Genomic DNA, 20,183 nt, shown 5'->3' on the forward strand with positions numbered 1-20,183 from the left:
AGTGACAGTTATTTTTAAAGGGACATAAAAGCACTGACAAAATTTGTAAACAAACCGTATGCAGCAGGATACAAAATCAAAACAAATGTCACATGTCAAAATCAAAAACAAATATGGCTGACTTTGATTGTTTCGATTGCTCTACAATTTTTTTTGTACACGTGATTTTAATTGTTCTCTTGAATGACACGTGGCTTGCGCAGTGTTTACATTATTTTTACAACTTTTATGTCCCTTTAAGTGGGACAGAAATTTCCACAAATTGACCCTCTCACTTGTGTATCATCAACAAATCAAATTGAACATTGCATTTTTACTGTAGAAATTTGGAAATAACCAAGCCCTCTCAGACTGGTGATACCTTATACTTTTATCAGTTATGTTATTCAAAACGTTCCTTTACAACTCTTAAACCCCAACCAGTCTTTTTTTCATCAACACATCAAAGTAAAAAAATGTAGTGCTGCAACCTTTCCCTCTGTATATGATATGAGACACAATTTCAATTTTTCCAGTATACAGGATTTTGGTCAAATGTCTCACAAAACCAAAGTTTATGATTTCTGTCCTGATTCATAAAATCTAGTTGCAATACTTCTGGAGATTGTGGAGAAAGTCTATAAAAATAATGTTTTTGTTCATTTTCATTCTCTTAGCTGTTGAATGTCCACCTCAACCAAAAACTATCCAAAATGGAAAAGTTACATCTTGCGGTAAATTTTACAAGGAGACTTGCACTTTTACATGTAACAAGAACTATCACGTTGTCAATGAAGTTGCCACCTCCAAAAAAATAGAATGTTTGATCACTGGTTTTTGGAATCAAGGATTGCCAGCATGTGTTGGTAGGGAAATCTTTTAAATTTTAAAATGTATCTAAGGAAATCAATAATCCAAATGAATTAGTATAAATGTATACTACGATGTTCCAACTTTTGCTCGCTTTATTTGCTCAGACAAATACCAATGAAAATAACAAATTTTTGTCTTCAATTAGCAGTATTCCCAACGAAATGAGTAAAAGAATGTTTAGAAAATTTTATTTATCTTATTTCCAGCAACAACATGTCAACGACCAGTTAACCCACCAAAGCTGACATCTACATGTTCTGGTGAAAAAGTTGGTGATAAATGCTCATTTACATGTGCACAAGGATACACTCTCATTGGACCTAACGAAAGAACTTGTAAAGTTGATGGTCAATGGTCTCATTCATTACCTCACTGTCAAGGTAGACTACATCCTATCTGCCTTTGTTTCAAGTGTCAAACTCCTACTCATAGGGATATGCGCTTTGTTTTGAATGTTGAATTTTTCAGTTTACATCACATTTGCACTGATGGGTCTAAATGAAACAATAGAGAGTTTCTAAACCGATATAAATTTTTTATAACAAGAAAGAAAGCTTATACGAGAACAACTGAAGAACTCTCAGAATTACAAAAATGAAATTTGGCCATTTTACTGAGAACCCATTACCTAAAAAATCAAGCTTTATTGAATTACTTTACTTTACAGACTGCCAAGTTTTCAAGATTTTGGTAGTTTTTTAATGATTTTGAGAATTTTATGTTCAGTTTTTCATTTTGTTCATAAATCCTTTTTTGTGTCTCTTCATTGTCTATTTCCCATTTGTATTTTTTTTATATTTTCGCAAAATGTAGTAGTTTTTGCTGCCTTTTTAGGAGATTTATAGGTGAAATTCTACTTTTACTTTTATTTTTTCGCCGACCAACCGATCCTCTTTTTTGAGTAGCTTGGCCCGTAAAACAACAAATTATAAATTGGCCTCGCCTGAATCAACTGTCGTTGATTTCCTTTTGTATTTTTTTTAATTTAGTTGTCACTTGTCCAACTGTACGTAAAATTGATAATGTCAACATCGAACCTGTATCCTGTCTCACAAAAGCCACAAATTTCAATGATGGATGTGCCTACTCGTGTAAACCAGGCTTTAAATTTGTCAGTGGTGATCAAAAAAGGGTCTGCTCACACGATGGAACTTGGATTGGACAAGAGTTGGTCTGTAAAGGTTTGTAACATTGTTTCTCATAGAGATTGAAAATTTCTTGAAGAATTCAAATAAAAGATACCAGTTAAGGAAGATTAATAGCATTAACAAAAATACTAAGTTTACGTTCACACGCTACGGTTCCGTTCTGCTCCGAAGCGAAATGAAGCCATTCTATTGATTAAATTCAAGTTTTACGTCACTTATGACCAATAGAATGGCTTCATTTCGTTTCAGAGCGAAACGGAATCGTTACGTGCGAACATGGTCTAAAATGAGAAATTCTATGTTTCAAAGCTCAGCTAGAACTTTTATTTTCACTCATTGTACAAATTAGGAATCATAACTTTTCAAAAAAAAAAACTGTCATTTTATTTGAATTTTCAGATTTAACTCCACCGACAATCCATTGTCCAGAATCAATCTTTGCTGAAACTGACGTCAGTCAATCTTACAAAGAAATCACATGGCCAGAACCAACCATCATTGATAACTCCATTAGTGGTCAAGATGATATCACTGTAACGCACACTCCGTCAGAGATCACATCTCCGCACAAATTCCCTATCGGTGTCACTTTAATCAACTTCAAAGCAACAGATGCTGTCGGAAACTTTGATGAATGCACGTTCAGAGTTGAAATCATTGGTAAACTAAACTTCTTTTTGTCTTATAAATTAAAAAAAACCCAACCCCCATTCTCGCATTTAAATTGTAATCAGCAAGAAAACAATTAAAAATTAACACATAATAAATAGCTAATATAAACAACTTCATAAGACACAATACAATTAGATTTTTTCATAAAACAATCACATTATTATTCATTTAACCCTATTGAGCTTCTTTGGGAGGGGCAAAGATGACCCCCCCCAAAAAAAAAGACGAATTATTTTGAGGCTAGAGAGGAGTTCGAACAACTTTTCTTTCATTAATGGGTAGTTTGTTGTCATACTTTTTATTTTTGATACTTTTAACTTCCAGATCGTGAATTACCAAGGTTTGATTATTGTCCAACCGACATCAAAGTCACATCCAAAGCTGGTGACCCAAGCACCAAAGTTGACTGGAGAGCACCAGAATATAGTGATAACTCTGGCAATGTTAAAGTGACTTTCGCTACACATCCTGGCAATTCTTCAAGCTTTAACTCCATCTCCACCAATACAATCAAATATATTGTCGAAGATAAATCGCTGAACACTGCTGAATGTACTTTTGTCGTCAAATTAGAATGTGGGTCCTTTTCTTAAATTAATTTAAAGTCGTTGGATAGTTTAGTCTGATGTTTACAAGCTTGATATTACCAATTACTTAGTTATTAGCTTTTCTCGAGATGGACTCATTCATTATTTATGATTTTTTTGCACAAAGGTGCATAACTATAAATCCTCGAATGTGACGGAGCCCGATTTTGAGGAAAAAGTTTTGGGGGGCAAATTCCAGCCAAAAAACGGCTAGAGAAAAACTGGATCATTATTTTTTCCTGATTTTATGCATTAAAATAGGATACCATCATCGGTAAAAGATGGTTGAAGCAGATATTCACGAAAACATTTTTTCGCCTCAATAATTGAATCTTTATCCATAAAAACCACTATTTATAAGCATGCATCAATGTTCTTAGCCAAATTACTCAATTTTTTTAAATGAGATAGATATTTTTTTCCTTCCCTTATTACCACCCCAATGGGCACGGGAACAATCAATGATGAAAACAAACGACGAATTTAAATAAATCGTCACTATTTGTGTTCCGAATGATTGTTTTAACGGTCACGCTAAAGTCCATAAAAGTATCACTTGTCTTTATTTTATTTTTAGCAAAACAATGCCCTAAGCGTGAATCACCAATCAATGGGGCTTTAAGTTGTCGCACTTTACCACATGTTGGAAAATTATGTCAAGTACAGTGTAACGATAAATATACTTTCAACGGCCCACTTGCTCCTTATTATATGTGTGGTACAACTGCTGTATGGAGGAGTTCACCACCTCATTACCCATCAATGTGGCCTGACTGTACAAGTGAGTAAATAGCGAGATTATGTTTCGGAGATATTCTACGGCTACGGTCGCGGGGCTGCCCGTACGGGTCGTCACCAAAGGCGACATGTCGTTGTCTACTTTGCTTTGTACGAAACAAAACACCAAAACACCGTAGAAGCAAAGTCGACATAATGCCGTACGTCAAATATCGAACTTGCTTTCACCCGCCATTACTTGCCTTACTCGCCATTACCCTCGCCACTTCAACCGTAGCCGTAGAGAATTCCAGATACATAATCGCTAATATAAATTTACAAACCTTATGTTTTTTACAAAATCGTCAAACTTTTAAAACATGAAGCAAATAGTACGATCTGAAAATCCAGTTTTAAATTTCTTTACTAGTAGATTTCTTTTGAGAGGGATCCACTTTTGTTAACGGAAAAATATTCAACCATTGCCATCATACTAGTTTGAGTAAAGAAAACGATTTGAGTTAATTTCATAATCAAAGTTTCATGCCAAACAGGATGGCAATCTTCAGTGAAATAAACGTTCTATAAAAAATTACAATTTAATATCTTCAAAAATCTTTCTGATGTCAATTCAAAATAAAAAATCATTCGAAAGTCTCGAGGCGATGATTTCAGTTTGCTAATTTAACAAGTTCCGACCAGAATAGGTGGCAATTTGAAACTTTTCCTGTAAGCATAATAAACAAATCGTCATCATTTTCTTTTTTAATCAGTAATATTATAAGACTGAATCCTTACATTTCTAATAAAAAATACGCGGGTAATACTAAAATACACATATATATTTAAGTGTGATGAATCTTTTCTTTTCTTTCATAGTTTTGAACACGCGTAAAGGTATGGGACAAGCGATGCGATTCTTTTATTTCTCCGGTGATTGTGCCACCTCCAAAGAACAAATCAAACAAAACTTTATTGCTATCTTGGATCGTTTCTTACGGTACGATGGTGGTTGTGCAGACCCAGCGAACGCACGTGCTTGTGAAGCATCTAAAGTACAGGTTTCGTGTGGTAAAACGCAAGACATCAACGGAAGAGTTAGAAGAGGAACCGATGTAAGATTCATAGCTTATTTTTCTTTAGCCATCGATCAAGGGTGGCCAAAAGTTCTTAAAATCCTTGGAAACATGAAAATCCCTTTGAACCTTAAAAAGTTAGGTTAAAAAAACTATTTATCTGTTTATCCTCTAACGAAAAGTCTCTTATAAGAAGTACAGTGGAAACTCTTTAACTCGAACCTCTATAACTCGGATTTCTTTAACTCGGACTAGTTATATGGTCCCTTCAGTTAACAATGCCTTATCAACCTTACTCCTTATCCGAAACTTCCATAATTCGAACAAATTTGTGGTTCCCGTGCGTTTTCAAGCTGTGGAGACTCCACTGTTTATCCATAGAGATCTGCGAATCAGTCTAAAAAGCTTTTAAGCTCTTAAGGGCTTCTTAGACTACACAGTATATTGACGAACAATATTTGACAATATCGTTTTCAGACCGTAATGTACGAAGTAAATAATAATTATAATCCTCTATTATAAAAAGAAATTTTCTTTCTGTAAACAATCCTCCTGTATTTTTGGAAAATCGCAAATCGAACTGACAATATATTGCGGACACCATTTCAATATATTGCCGGCATTCAGCGATATATTATCAATATATTGTCTGACAATATATTGTGTAGTGTATGTAGCCCTTTAGATGTGCTGTGAAATAAACGATGTCCATCAAAACATGAAAATATTATTTATTATGACTGGTGATCTCTAGCCTCTAATGTTGGATTTACCAAAATAAAATTTAAAAGTTTTTTTCAAAGTCTTTGAAAGAAAAATTTTAAATTTCAAATTTTACTTGGCTCTGGTATCTTGTTTGTTTATCATCGAGCACTATGCAATATGATTTCAGGACAATGATTTACCAAAATACTATAAAAAAGCATCGATTATATTTTTCACTGATAATCAACTAACTTATTCTAAAGCACACCAATCATATTTTTTTCACTTGTCACTTGTCAGAACGATATGATGATCGAGGTAGAGATTGACGTCAAATCAAACGAAGATACAAAAACACAAGAAAACGCTGTCAAACAACTCACCAATAAGGTAAATACTAGTCTTCCCTTAAATGTCATGGGTAGGGCTCAAACCGAAGCCTTGAGTCGAAACTCATATGCAGGATTTGAAACCACTTCTTAGTCCTTCATAGGTTTCCATACAAACTTTGGATTGGAAGTAACATTTACCATAAGAATTTTGAAAATTGTAAAACGCGAAAACAAAGCAAAGTAGTAGATTCAATCTCTAATCCGATATGGGGTGCAAATTTTACGGCTTCGCTTTTTCTTGCTTTAGAAAGGTTGAATATTCGCCTTAGCCTTCGGCTTGAAACTCAATGCAATAACCTATTTTAAGCGACAATAGCCGATATTTTCCGGACACCCCTGTAGAAAACTCTATAATTTGAGCTCTCCATGGTTCGAACAGATTTCAAGTTTCTTACGGTTAGGCGTCATGCCACTGAGAGACATTTTCGAACTTCCAAGATTGTTTCTGTGGTGAAGTAGCCTTTTTAAAGCAATTATAATAATCTAGGAAAATTACTGCCTGATTTTTAGCGGGGTTTAATTTTGCGCATAGGGATAGCAAATGAAAATTTGCTCAGAGGAAAGATGTTTACAGGAAAATGAACAAAACTTTCTTTCGAATCGAATAATAAGAGTCATCTATTTTGGCAGATTTTAGAATAGAACGAGGGAGATATGTATTATAATATCAAAAGTTGAATTTGATTGAATTTCGTGGATTAAAAAAAAATCAAATTTTTAGCTGGAATTTGCGGATGGGACTTTTTCTAATCGTGAATGGGACTTAATTTCACGGATGACATGCAAATCCGCGAAATAGTCGAAATTTAATCCCCGCGAAAATTTATCCGATCAAAGTATAAGATTATTGTCCTTTTGTCTTGTTCATCAATATTTAGTTCAAAAGAAGACTTTTTTTCTATTTCTTGATTTTGTTTTTATTGAATGTAGCAAGTTTATTTTATTTGATATGATTGACAGGTGACTGGTCTAAAATCAGACCTTCGGTTGGGACTAAATTATCCCCAAAACTGATTATGGGTTAGCCAAATATGTGAACGCCAAACTTAATTGAAAAATGTCTCAATCTATTCTACTCCCCTCCAAACAGATGAACGAATTTGGAAATTAAATTTTCTATTTCTTGATTTTGTTTTTATTGAATGTAGCAAGTTTATTTCATTTGATATGATTGATAGGTGACTGGTCTAAAATCAGACAACTCTGCAGCTGCTCAGCAATTGAAACGTATCAAAGTCGGTCGAGACACGATCACCTTGGAGAAGGTGGAAGCCGTTGGTTCTATCACTGGCGTTTGTGCTGACGGACAAATCTTTGGCTCCATTAAAGATATGAAACCTGACGGATCTGAATTTGTAAAAAAACAAACTTGCAGTATGTAATTGATTACCTCAAAGTGGATTAATTTTGTCTTTGAGATTTAAAATTTGAAATTTGGCTTAACCCCATGGAAATTATCAAACCATAGTATAAGAAAGCCGCGGCTGGAATATGCACCACATTGTCTTTTCAGTTAATTGCTGTTCCATCTCTGTCTTCGAGCTTTATAAGAACATCAAGATGATCAGTTTGTTATTGGTAGATAGTTTTTGAAATTTTTCTTTTATTTTCCTTCACAAAAAGTTTTTTTGTTGCTAGATATCTTTGAATCTGTACCCAATAGAACACTTGAACTAATTTTGGACATATTTTAGGGGTATTTTGTGGAAACATAGTTTTTCGCTAAAATTGAAATTATAAGAACTATATTCAAGATGACAACTTTCCTGTCAGTTTAAATGATAAGTTTTGAAGGTGCTGGCTTGAAATTTTCACAGTGTTATCTTGATGTACTTTTTCGTTGATTTCTAAAAAGATTTCACTGAAATATTGTGAAGGCATTTCGAGGCACCTCATTAATTTTTGAGTTCTTTCAACCCAGCCATTTTGTGCTTGTTTCAATTTCTTAGTGTTGATTTTTCCGTTACAATGATTTTATAATGCAAGTGTATTATCAAGAGCATATCATTAATGTCTAAAACGCACTGAGAAGTAAGTATTAACGACAAACCAATAAAATTTACCATTAAAGATGCTACATTACTGATTTCTTGATCAACAAATAGTCATCAAATACGACAGAGACAGAATAACAGAAATTCAGATGTTATCATTCCAGCCGCGGCTTTCTTATACTATGATCAAACTAGCTGTCATTACCACAAACTCTCACATCAGACTTGAATTATTCGATGTACTCTGAAATTCCCTAGGAACCACCAATCTACATATTTTTAGTGTTATTTAAACTTATTGTCTAGTTGGTATTCTTAAATGTTACTCAGAGTTAGCTTTTAAGTTCTAATAAGTTGGGATGCAAAACTGAAATCGCATCATGAAGGGTGTTTTAAGTGTTTTTCTTTTGTTGGCAATGCATATCTATATTGAGAATTGTGAGGTCTTTCTCCATATCCGCCACTGGTTTTAAGCCAAAGCTTGACAAATTTTCACTAAAGCTTCGAATTGGACACTTTTTTTATTTTTACAGATTAGTTCACTTTTCACTACCTTATCGGGAAAAACTTCGTCGGGAAAAATTTTCGTCGGGGAAAAATATTCGTTACTTGCTGGTAGTTGGTAAACGCATTAAGGCCGGGGAAAATTTTCGTCGGGGAAAAAAATTCGTCACTTGGTCAAAATTTCGTCACTTTTCCCCAACGAAGTTTTCCCCGATAAGGTATAGCTTAAAACCCGACGTCTTCTTGTTTTACAGTCAGTTGCGTTGCTGGTAGTTATTACAGTACCGAAAGCAACAAGTGTGAAAAATGTCCACAGGGGACTTATACTGAGAATGTAGGTCTCTTGGGATGTCCACCTTGTCCACGTGGTACCACCACCGCTACTGATGGAACTGCAGACTCTAAGAAATGCAAAAGTAAGTCCCACAAAGCCTTATTAAAAATATTCCCTCAACTAGTCATTTCGGTTGTCGTTTTCTCAATAGAGATAGACCTTTTCATGAATTACGTCACAAACATCACTTGCCTCGTATTCAAACAATTACCATGGTGGTGATATATCCCTTGAGACATTGAATGATTTTTTAATGAATAAAAGTTAGTTTTTAAATAAAAACCACTGGGAGTTAATCACTGTGACAATAATTTCAAAACGAGGCAAGTGATGTTAGTACGTAATTTATAAAAAGGTGTATTACTGTAAATAATCTCTCGTACATTTCGCGCGATGTCTTTTTTGAAAAATGCCAATGGCCTAAAAACTTGAATTGAAAACCCTGGAACGTGCCATCAAACCCGTTACAACTAAAGTCTGTTAAAAAAGACTAGCCTTCTATATCTTTTAAAGCTTTACAACTATTTTTTCCCTCAAGACCTGTCAAGAACAATGTTTGAGAGGGTATGAACTGCCAAATCTTTTAAAATAGACTTTGTTGGAATTGGCTGAAACTATTTCCATTTTTTAACAAACTGACTAAAAAAGATTAACTACTTATTGATTACTTCATGATAGAACCTTGTGCGCCTGGAACTTACTCAGAAGATGGCCTGGTCCCATGTAAAATCTGTGCACCTGGCAGTTACCAGAGCTCTTACAAAGGAAAGACTTGTGATCAATGTCCTGGTATCACTACAACCAATGGCAATGGTACTAAAGACATCACTGATTGCCGAAGTATGTACTTCTGAATACTCATTTTTAAGCAAAAGGTTGTTTGTTAGCTCTGGTTTAGACGGCCGACTTTTCGTCCTGCCTATTCTAATTGTGAATTGAAGTTGGCAAAAAGTTGACTGTCTAAAGTCAATGTATTGCCCACTTTTTACGTAGAGCAAAGATTTTGATAGCCAGCTTTCTGCCTACTTTTTGCTTCCTCTAACAATAAGAATAGGCAAGGAAGAAAGGCGGCCGCCTAAACCAGAGCTTACAGTCTTTTCAACATAACTTGATGACCGCATTACTTGGATGCCTCCATAGACGCTGTTTGTCTACACTATAGCTCAATCTCTGCTTTAGCTCAAACGGTTTCACTCGTTACTAGAAAATACATGCTTTTTTTTTATAAGAATATCTTCTATAATAATATTAGGGTGAAAATTAGCCAAATCATTAGAATACCATAAGAATACCCTCTAGGGTGAGTTTCTCAGATTTGTAATAATACAGTCATTTTGTATTTGGTTAACAGAAAAAACTGCTTCCTTTGTTAGACTTGAATTTAAAATTTGAGGTAGAAATGTACTTTTAGCTCTAAATGTTCATTCAAAAGTCCAAAACTCTCAAATTGATCATTTCTCATGTTTGTAAAAAAGTCAAGTCTAAAAAAGTAAGAATACATTAAGCATATTTCACCCTCAATTTTGGCAATTTCTTAAGAATACTTGACCCTCATCCAAAATACACTATACTTATAAAACAAGCGTGTAGTTTACTCTATTTTCCACTATATCCTGCTTTATCATGTGAATATTTATACTCCCTAGGGAAATCCTTGGTTAGTTTTATATTACTTCTAAACCTTCTGATGACTCGAATCTTCCATAATTTGAACTGGCCTCCCCATTGGTGTTTGAGTTATATAGAGTTTTTCATGTTCGATTCGCGTAATGGTTCGCCTCTGTTAGGGTTAGAACGTTTCTATCCATAATAGTCGAAATTACGTAACTTAACCTAAAAAATTTTGAAAAAAACAAAACAATCTCGACCGTATTTATGAAGTTATGGAAAGGTAGAAGGTTTCAGATGAATCTCCTTGTAAGCTAAAGAATGTCTACACATTTTTCTCTATAGTGAAATGTCCAAAAGGTTCCTTCTCAAAGACTGGTCTTGAACCATGCACTGTATGTCCAGTGGGACATTTCCAACACGAGAATGGAAAGAAGGATTGTATACAATGTCCAGCCAGCCAATCAACGCACGGCGAAGGTGCCCAACAGAAAGGAGAATGTGCTTGTAAGTAAATACAATACATTTAGTAGCGCGGGATGGCTCGCCAAACACGGGGAGGGAAAATAGGGAAAATGGCAGTACTTTTAGGAATCCGTAGGCTTTTACTCTAAGGTTCCAATTAAACGCCCCCCCCCCCGCTTGTCAATTTTTCGAAAATTTTCTAACCCCCCGGACCCGCATTAGGACTCCCTCCCGTGTATTAATTTTTAAGATTATTTAAAGCTTTCAAAGAGAAGTTCCCTTGTTCGAATTACCCAAAAAGTTTGTTTCCGTAAACATTCCGTTCTGCCAGAAAAATGAAGAACTTTCGAAAAAGTTTATGGAAAAGTTTCACAGCTTCACAAATGAAAAATTTCGTCTCATGATAAAATGGCAAACAAGGAAAGTTAAAAGTTTGTTTAAAGTCAAAAGTCAAAATCCTCATCCATCTTGTAAAATTTATTTCGGCGAATGCAGCTGTGGTGAGACATATGTGGGGGAAACTGTTCGAAATGTTGAAATTAGATGGGCCGAGCATGATTCATCAAATGGAAAATCTGAACCGTCAAAACACTTAAAAAGTAACAATGATCACGCATTTACTTGGAGAATTCTCTCATCAGCTCCAAAGCATACCCGAGAGAGAAAGAATCTTGAAGCTTCAATAATAGCAATTAAAACCCCGTCATTAAACAATCAAATTGAAACGAAAATTTTACAACTTTTTAGACATGGAATTACCTAGAGATATTTGCAACAATACCTTGTATGCTCTCATGAGTATTAGTGCAATTATCTCTACTTTTAGCTTTTTTTATAAATTTGATAACATTTTATTTTGAACGTTTTACTTGTATATGCACTGATGATGTTTTTTAATAAAACGAAAAGCTTATGCTGAAAAATATTTGTTGAAATGTTTTTTGAATAATAAGAAGTTCCCTTATTCTGCTCTAAATAGCCTGATTTGAGCCTATATTTACCTTGTTTTTGGGTTTTCGTAACTACAATTTCCAACCCCCCTGTTTATTTGGAATCTAAGAGTAAGGGTTAAAAAATAATAGAACATATGAAATAAATAAAATAAGAGATGCCTACGTTGGAAAAGGTAGAGGGTCATTCCTCTCGCTGTTACACGATTATAAGTGGACAACTGGCCTGCAGCCGTTCTATGTCTCTACGCTGTTTTCTTACTTCCTATTCTAGTCATCGATCGATGCGTATCTTCACCTTGTCTCAATGGTGGTCAATGTACAAATCTCGTCAGCGACTTCCAATGTCAATGCAGACCGGGTTATCGAGGCAAACGTTGTCAAGAAGAAAAGAATGAATGTGCGGATAAGCCATGCTACGGAAGTGCTACTTGTATTGATAAGGTAAATGCATAATTATCTTTCTAGACTCGTGTGATCGCTTGCCCGGTGCAGGAAAAAAATTCTGCTAACATTTATAGCAGTGAACCCATGGTTGGTCTCTTAAATATTGAACTACTATTGAGTTGTTCAGGTGGCTAAATTAATGACTGAGTTTTATGTAATCACCCGATACAACGAAACTTTCAATTACTCGTATAAAGTAACATTTCAAACTCAAGGGATCTCTTAATTTGGTCATAGGTTTAGTTATGTTCTTTTATTATATATTCTAGCCTTTTTTCTTATAATTTTTAATACAAATTTCAATGTTTTTGGTTTTGAGTGTCTGGTGGACTGCTGCTGAAAATAGCGCGGATTCGAAATTTTTTTTGATATAGGGGGGATACACATATAGGGGGGATGAAATAAAAATGGGGGGGGGGTTCAGACCCCTCTGCCGAGCGCAATCGGGAGGCCGAATTAGTTAACGTACTTTTTCTTACTAACATTATAAAAGAATAATGCCACGAGTCTGGAGTTTTACTCCCTATCACGGCTCTAAGTTTGATTTCAACGCTCTTCCCCGTATATATTTTTGCTAACGTAAATGACCTTCTTTTTATAGATTGACGGTTTCGAATGCGTCTGCCCATCCAATTTCCACGGCAAATTTTGTTCAGACAAACGACCAAGTTGTACATCATCACATTGTCAAAATGGTGGAACTTGTAGCGAAGCACCTGAAGGCGCTGTTTGTTCGTGTAAACCAGGCTTTACCGGTTTCTACTGTGAAAGAACTGTTAACGTGAGTATTTTCTTTTCAAGGTTTCTTTACAAGAATAAAGTATTTTGCCTTCAATGCCAAAAATTATAGGACATTCAAAGGTTTTGCGAACTCTAGAATATGTAATTTCTCAGGTATATACGTACAAAAGAAAATGTTCGAATGCTTTTGACGTCTTTATGAAAAAGATTTCCGTGTTTCAACTTTACTTGCATCCAATGCTAACTACTACTCTTAACAATCTATTACCAATACCAATGGGCTGTTCCATTAAAAAACCATACAGGGGGGGAGTGGACGAACCTTTTCAAGTCAAACAAAAATTATTGAAAATGTGTGAATACCCTTTGGAAAATGGCAAAATACCCTTGGAAAGGTTCTTCTCATACATTAAGGTGAGGGTGGACAAATTAAAATCAGTCATTCACCCCTGGGAATTTTAAAATAACTTGTTACCCCCTTGGAAGAATGAAAAAACACTCCCTGGAAATTTTTCTCGGATTACCTCCTAGAAATGTTCGTCCACCCCCTGCATGGATATAAAATGGAATGGCCTAATGACACCTTGAATCAAATATACTTTAATTTTGATATAAAGGATTTTGAGATGAGCAAGGACAAAATTGTAATTTGATCCTCATTCTACGGACTCGGGACAAATTACTTTTTTTTTTAACAACAACAACAACAATTATTGATTACTTTCTTCATTTTTACTTGTTTACTTATTTAGGAATGTGAGCGTAAACCTTGTGGACCAGGTGCAACTTGTGTTGACGATCATCGTGGTTTCTCATGCATTTGTGCTAAAGGTAAGATAAGTCTATAACAACTATATTAAAATCAATTGAAACTATCCTAAGATGCATACCGTAAGTTGGTCTAATATCAACATCTCTCATCTAATGACACCGACACCGTTTTTTAAACCTGGGAATAATAAAAGGTCGGAATCAATCATCGTTAATAAACGGGAGAAGAAGAAAACATTTTTTTCAATCAGTGATTCCGACCTGTCTTTTAATCCTAACTCTAAGAAGGGTGTCGGAATTACATGAGGGATGTCGACATTAGATCATAATTTAGGGAAGGTTTTCTGTTATCCTGTGAGCTGACGAAAAAGTGCAGCCCGGCCCTAAAGTGTCTCGTAGTTTTACTGAAAACCTTTAAATAGTATACGGGATCTTTGTAAATTTAGTGATTCTACCGGGATTAGTGATAGGAAGTTATCACTGACCTGTATATATCCCCGGACAAAGCTATATCCGCCATTTTAAATCGGAGATTTTTTTGAAAGTGTTACCCGAAAGCTATTCAATATTAAAAATTAACCTTTAACGGCGCTACATCATCAGTATTCTAGGAAAAGTAGATCTAGCGCTTTCAATGCATTGCACCGCTATTGAGTAGTGTTACCATTAGGGTACCACTTTCCAAAAAACTCCGATCAAAGATTTTGCTTGGCCGGGATTGAGAAACTTTGTCCAGGGTATATAAATGTCAGTGGAAGTAATAGTAAAGAGACTGTGGCTGGTTTAGTATTTTGACCCTTTGTTGAAGAGCTTTTTAAAGGTTTTGTTTTTAAATAATTTTAATTCACAAACTTTTTCACATTGAATTGACACGGATGTGAAGCAAGATTGGTCAGAAAGAGGAAAAGAAAAATATTTTTTTTTGCTTATATCAGCACAATATAGCAATGGACAGACACTGTCCTGATATGAAATATGTTTCTGATATGAAACGGGAACACTTATGTAAAAATAAAACCTTTAAAAACAAAACCTTTAATATTGCCGAGCAACCTTTTCATTCGGTTAATTTAACTTCTTTGAATGAGTAAAACCAAAGGTAAGCTCGAGTAAATACCGATACATAAACTAGGTCACAGTGTGGATCTAAACCACACTGAAACGACCGCCTTCCATCACGCATCACGCTTGCGAAAAGCGCACGCACATTATTAACGCCTACATGTCATCTCCAGTACATTTTAGATTATTCATTGAAAACAGATTACAATATAGTCATTTTTCATGTCTCGATTATTCAATTCCGAATAAAAGACATTCAGGGAAAAAAAAGAGAAACACCTGGGTAATCTAGTTAAAAAAACCGAAAGTAAATGGCAGACAAAGTAATGAGCCAAGGCAAAACGAGATTAGCGTACCACTATGAAAGAAACCGCCTCCGGCGGTCGACTATCGGAGGATATCGAGGGCCACGGTAAGTGAAATCGATACAAAACAAAGTCGATAGTTGATGTACGGCTCTATATCGCCTTTGCTCACCTAAACAGACGACGGTATTTTGATGTTTTTACCGTCGTCGAGCAAAGTGGACGGTGATTATGGGGACATGTCAACTTTGCTTTATACCACGATTTATCTCGAATACTTAAACTCGCTATTATCTGAACCTTGCCGGTCTAGACACTGGTTCATTTTTTTCGGATTTTCATTTTTTGGACCTACCCCGGTGGGGTTGAGGTCCTATAAATTAACCTTCGTTCGTTCGTTCGTCCGTTTGTTCGTCCGTTCGTTCGTTCGTTATTAGCTTTCCTCGTGATTAGTTCATTAGTTTTTTCTGATTTTTTTGCACAAAGATTTGTAACTATAAACCCTCGAATTTCGAAAAAAAAATTTTTGGGCAAATTTGGGGCTTTTGGACTTTGTGAAAAACTGGATCGTTAACTTTTTCTGATTTTTTGCATGAAAGTAGGGTATCGTCACAGGTAAAAGATGGCTCAAGCAGATTTTTTCAAAAAAATTTTGTAGGCTCAAAAAACGCATGTTTATCTATAAGAATCACTATTAATAAGCATACATCAATGTTCTTAGTTAAATCACTCATTTTTTAATGAGATAGATGTTTTTTTTTGCTCATGAGGGCTTACTTTTGAAGAATGTGTGTGTTTAGACATGAAATTTTGGTTGCGTGGCGTGTTTTTATAGAAATACTGGCCAAATTTGATATTTATTTATAAGCACATTATCAATTACTTAGGTATTAGCTTTTCTCGAGATTGGCTCTTTGATTCTTTATGATTTTTTGCAGAAAGATGCATAATTATAAACCCTCGAATGTGACGGAGCCCGACTTTCAAAAAAAAAAATTGGGGGGGGGGGGCAAATTTGGGCCAAAAAACGGCTAAAAACGGGTTTTTTGGACTTTGTGAAAAATTGAATCATTAACTTTTTTGTTTTTTTGCATGAAAGTAGGGTACCATCACAAGTAAAAGATGGCTCAAGTAAATTTTTTCAAAAAAATTTTGTTGGCTCAAAAAACGCATGTTTATGTATAAGAATCACTATTAATAAGCATACATCAATGTTCTTAGCCAAATTACTCAATTTTTTGATGAGATAGAGGTTTTTTATGCTCACGAAGTCTTGAATATGAAAGAATATTTCATGAGTATAAAATTTTGGTTTCTAAACGTTTTTTTATAAGAAACAAACGACTAATTTTAATAGATCGTCACTATTTGTGTTCTGAATGATTGTTTAATGGTCACGCTCACGTAGATATCAATTATATATGTGTTAAATGCATAACCAGGTAGGTCCATAAAAGTATCACTTGTTTTCTCATATAATTTCAAAGGTTACACTGGTCCAACATGTCACGAATTGACTGATAATTGTGAAGCTAACAACAAATGCTTAAACGGTGGAGAATGTGTCAATGGATTAGATAGTTTCACTTGCAGATGTCCAAATGGATTTGCTGGTTCCAGGTATAATTCATTTATTCTCTTATCTTATTATTTCTTCTCTTATTTTATCCCGAAGACTCTAAGTAATGCCTTTGCTCATCTCTTATTTGATAATTTAATATAGTATGTACAGTTTTATTTGAAAATGAATTAACATTTTATTGGATCAAAGTTAATTATAGAGCAATTTGTCGGGTAAGAAACACAACCCGGGGTAACCAATTAAAAAACGGCAATATGTTTAAAAAAGATTTGGAATGAAAAATTGATCCTTACTCTAACGGTAAATTTTATTGAAAATCGTTATCCGTTAGTAGGCAAAATGCTATCAGATTTTCTAAAATTTTGCTAAAATTTCTTAGTTTTTAAATCACTTTCTACATCCTTACAGTTCACATTCTCTCATTTTGACCTTTACAGTGCACTTTAGGAAGCTTGAAAGATGTTCACTTAAGGACTGCATCTAAGGTCGGTTGCTTTCATTGAATGCTCAGCAAGCACAACCATACACAACTTGCTCTTTGAACATCTAGACATCCAACGATTTGTTTGATAGATAAAAATGGAAAATACTAAGCAATCACGAACGAATGATTAAGGTCCAAGATATGGTTGATGATAATTAAATTGTATAATGATTATAGATTTTACTCTCGATACGTACATATAAGTTGCGTTCATACCATTGAGTTTCAAGCCCGAAGGGCTAGAGGCGAATCTTTAACCCTTCTCAGGCAAGAGAAATTGAAGCGACTTATTTCCTAACCAAAACGCACATAGAACGCACCGTAATCATGACGACGGATTGTATCTAGCAGTTTCTTTGTTTTGTAGGACTACATTTTTTGAAATCTACCAATAGATGTTAGTTTCAATCTTGAATTTCATATTTCAATCCGGCGCTTGTGTAAAAACTACGCGCGGGTGTTCTAGATGTTCTAAAAATAAGTGGTTTCATTTCCCATCCAGGAGTTTCGCCTCTAGCCCCTCGGGCTTGAAACTCAATGGTTCATAAATGCTTGACATTTGTAATTGCTCGCAGTATTCCTTTGAGTTCAATTGTTCGAATGCCAAATGATACAAGCATGTTGGTATTTGAAATATCAATTTTATCCCCTTTTCTGGTATTTCAGATTAAGCATAGTATTATGAGCAAATGCCAAATGCCATAAATGCCGGCATATGTAAACACGACCGCAGTAAACATGAAGGTATTCGACTATGAATGTATTCACACCTGTTGCTTGAAAGTTACTTGGAAATATGGAAACAAAGAAATGCAAGATCTTCTCCTTTCTTTCTCGAATGTCTCCTTAACTCAAACATGTTTGCTGACCCTTTAGTTTTAACAATGACTTTAATTAATCTCTGCCATAACTCGGACAAACTTGTGTTCCCTGTTGGCTTTCGAGTTATAGAGATTAGTTCTATTGTATTACAGTATTTCAGGGAAAAAATTAAAATCCCATCCCACGATATAAAATTAGTTGAAAATATTTTGTCCATGATGTTGTACGTTTTTTTATAAGAACAAACTAAATAAGAACATAAGGCTTCGGACTCAATTTCTTAGAAAAACGCACAAAAATATCCACATAATGGCAAAAAAAAGAATATGTTAAGAACATTTTTAGGCTTAAATCTGAAACAAGTTTAAGATGTTCTTAATGTAATATTTAGTTCCACTTTTACAAGTCTGTATAACGTAGGTTCATACATGTATACATTCCTAATTAAAAATTATCACTGTCTAGACCAAATTACTATATATAAATTCATAATTACATTTTAATTCCTATATCACTAATCAACCTGCTTAAGGATGTATAAAACATTTTGTCTGATTTCAAATGAACTTGTTTGAAAGTTGGGCGCAGTACAGTGTTGTTGAACCAACCTTGAGTATTGTTTTCTTCTCCAGTCTACAAAGTACCTAGCCTAGTTAACTAAGCCCGTATTCACAAGGCTAGGACACACGGCTTATGGTGATATAGCGTTTTCGGCGCTTTAAAGATTTTTTATATTCACGGATTTTAAGTTTGCCTTGTTCTGTTCAGTCACAACTTACCATCAGATTTAGACTAGTGATTGAATCAAACTAGCTTAGATTTCTAGGCTACAAAGTACCATGGAATATTTGAGTTTAAGCGAACATATTCAAGCAAAGACTTTCGACATGTTAATAGCGAAATTTCAAACCGACTTAAAACACTCGGTAATTGATATCGGGTGTGGCACAGGAAATAATACTGTGAAACTACTGAAAAATGTTGTTTCCAGTAATGGAAAAGTTCTTGGTATAGACCCTATTCAAGAGAGAATCGAAATCGCCAGATGTGCTTTTGGTCGGGAGGTAGGATTGGAACCTTGGAATCTGAGATTTGAGCAGGGGTCTGCCAAAGAGGCTGCTAGATTTGGTACAGATTTTGACTTGGCAATCGCGTCAACTGTTTTGAATTGGGTGCAACCAAAAGAGAAAATCAAGACTCTGAGATCAATCCATGATTCTTTGCGTTCCGGTGGTGAGCTCATTTTCACAGATGTGAACGTTATAAGCCATGAGCATGGATTCTTGAAATTCCTCTCTGACGAAACAGTGAAAGAAATTCACGAAAATGAATATTTCCCATCCACCAGGGAGACATGGTGCGAGAACCTACATGCTGCAGGATTCATTGATATCATTGTAGAGGAGATTGAAATTAGTCTTTCACTAGATGTGACTATTGATCAATATTTTCGTTGGGTTGCAGCTAGCATTCATACACAGGACAGTGGAAGCCTTTATAATGAAATGAAATCAAGTGAAACAAACGTTAAGGAACTATTGGATGGAAATCAAAAGGTTTTACATCAATGGTCGCATTTCTTTGGCAAATGCTCCAAAACTCAATAAACACTTAAATGAAACGATCCTTTCATTTGGATATTTTTTACAAGAACAAACTATATAACAATATTATATATAACAATATAATAAGTTAAGAACATTTTAAGGCTTTTGTAGACCATAAAACAACTATTTTTACGCTTACAACTCAATAAGTTAAGGACATCCGAAGGCTTCAAGAAAACTTATAAAAAAACAAACTTATATTGCACTTATGAGAGGATCTTTTCAATTTTAAGGAAGACGATATCTTGAGGACGTTGGTCTATTAGCACAATTTGATTAAGCACTTACGGTAGGTCGCTTACCTTGAGTGCGTGCCATCCCGAATCTGATATCTCTAAAGCTCTGACGGAGCGGCAAT

At 34.9% G+C, this 20,183-nt stretch overlaps 1 protein-coding gene across 1 annotated transcript in view; it reads left to right on the plus strand.

The window, feature by feature from the left end:
- LOC136814786 (sushi, von Willebrand factor type A, EGF and pentraxin domain-containing protein 1-like) overlaps positions 1–20,183 on the plus strand; it is a 53,688-nt gene that overhangs the window by 11,432 nt on the left and 22,073 nt on the right. Inside the window, exons 4-19 of the mRNA XM_067071210.1 lie at positions 657–845; positions 1,059–1,232; positions 1,842–2,033; positions 2,400–2,660; positions 2,997–3,248; positions 3,837–4,040; positions 4,856–5,091; positions 6,058–6,147; positions 7,328–7,523; positions 8,902–9,063; positions 9,660–9,821; positions 10,935–11,096; positions 12,279–12,448; positions 13,053–13,232; positions 13,945–14,023; positions 16,818–16,950. Coding sequence (XP_066927311.1) covers positions 657–845; positions 1,059–1,232; positions 1,842–2,033; positions 2,400–2,660; positions 2,997–3,248; positions 3,837–4,040; positions 4,856–5,091; positions 6,058–6,147; positions 7,328–7,523; positions 8,902–9,063; positions 9,660–9,821; positions 10,935–11,096; positions 12,279–12,448; positions 13,053–13,232; positions 13,945–14,023; positions 16,818–16,950 — 2,842 coding nt within the window. The remainder of the gene's footprint in view (positions 1–656; positions 846–1,058; positions 1,233–1,841; positions 2,034–2,399; positions 2,661–2,996; positions 3,249–3,836; positions 4,041–4,855; positions 5,092–6,057; positions 6,148–7,327; positions 7,524–8,901; positions 9,064–9,659; positions 9,822–10,934; positions 11,097–12,278; positions 12,449–13,052; positions 13,233–13,944; positions 14,024–16,817; positions 16,951–20,183) is intronic.

Source organism: Clytia hemisphaerica, unplaced genomic scaffold (genome assembly GCF_902728285.1).
Source record: "Clytia hemisphaerica strain Z4C2 unplaced genomic scaffold, Clytia hemisphaerica genome assembly, whole genome shotgun sequence".
In the NCBI taxonomy this organism is placed as follows: Eukaryota; Metazoa; Cnidaria; class Hydrozoa; order Leptothecata; family Clytiidae; genus Clytia; species Clytia hemisphaerica.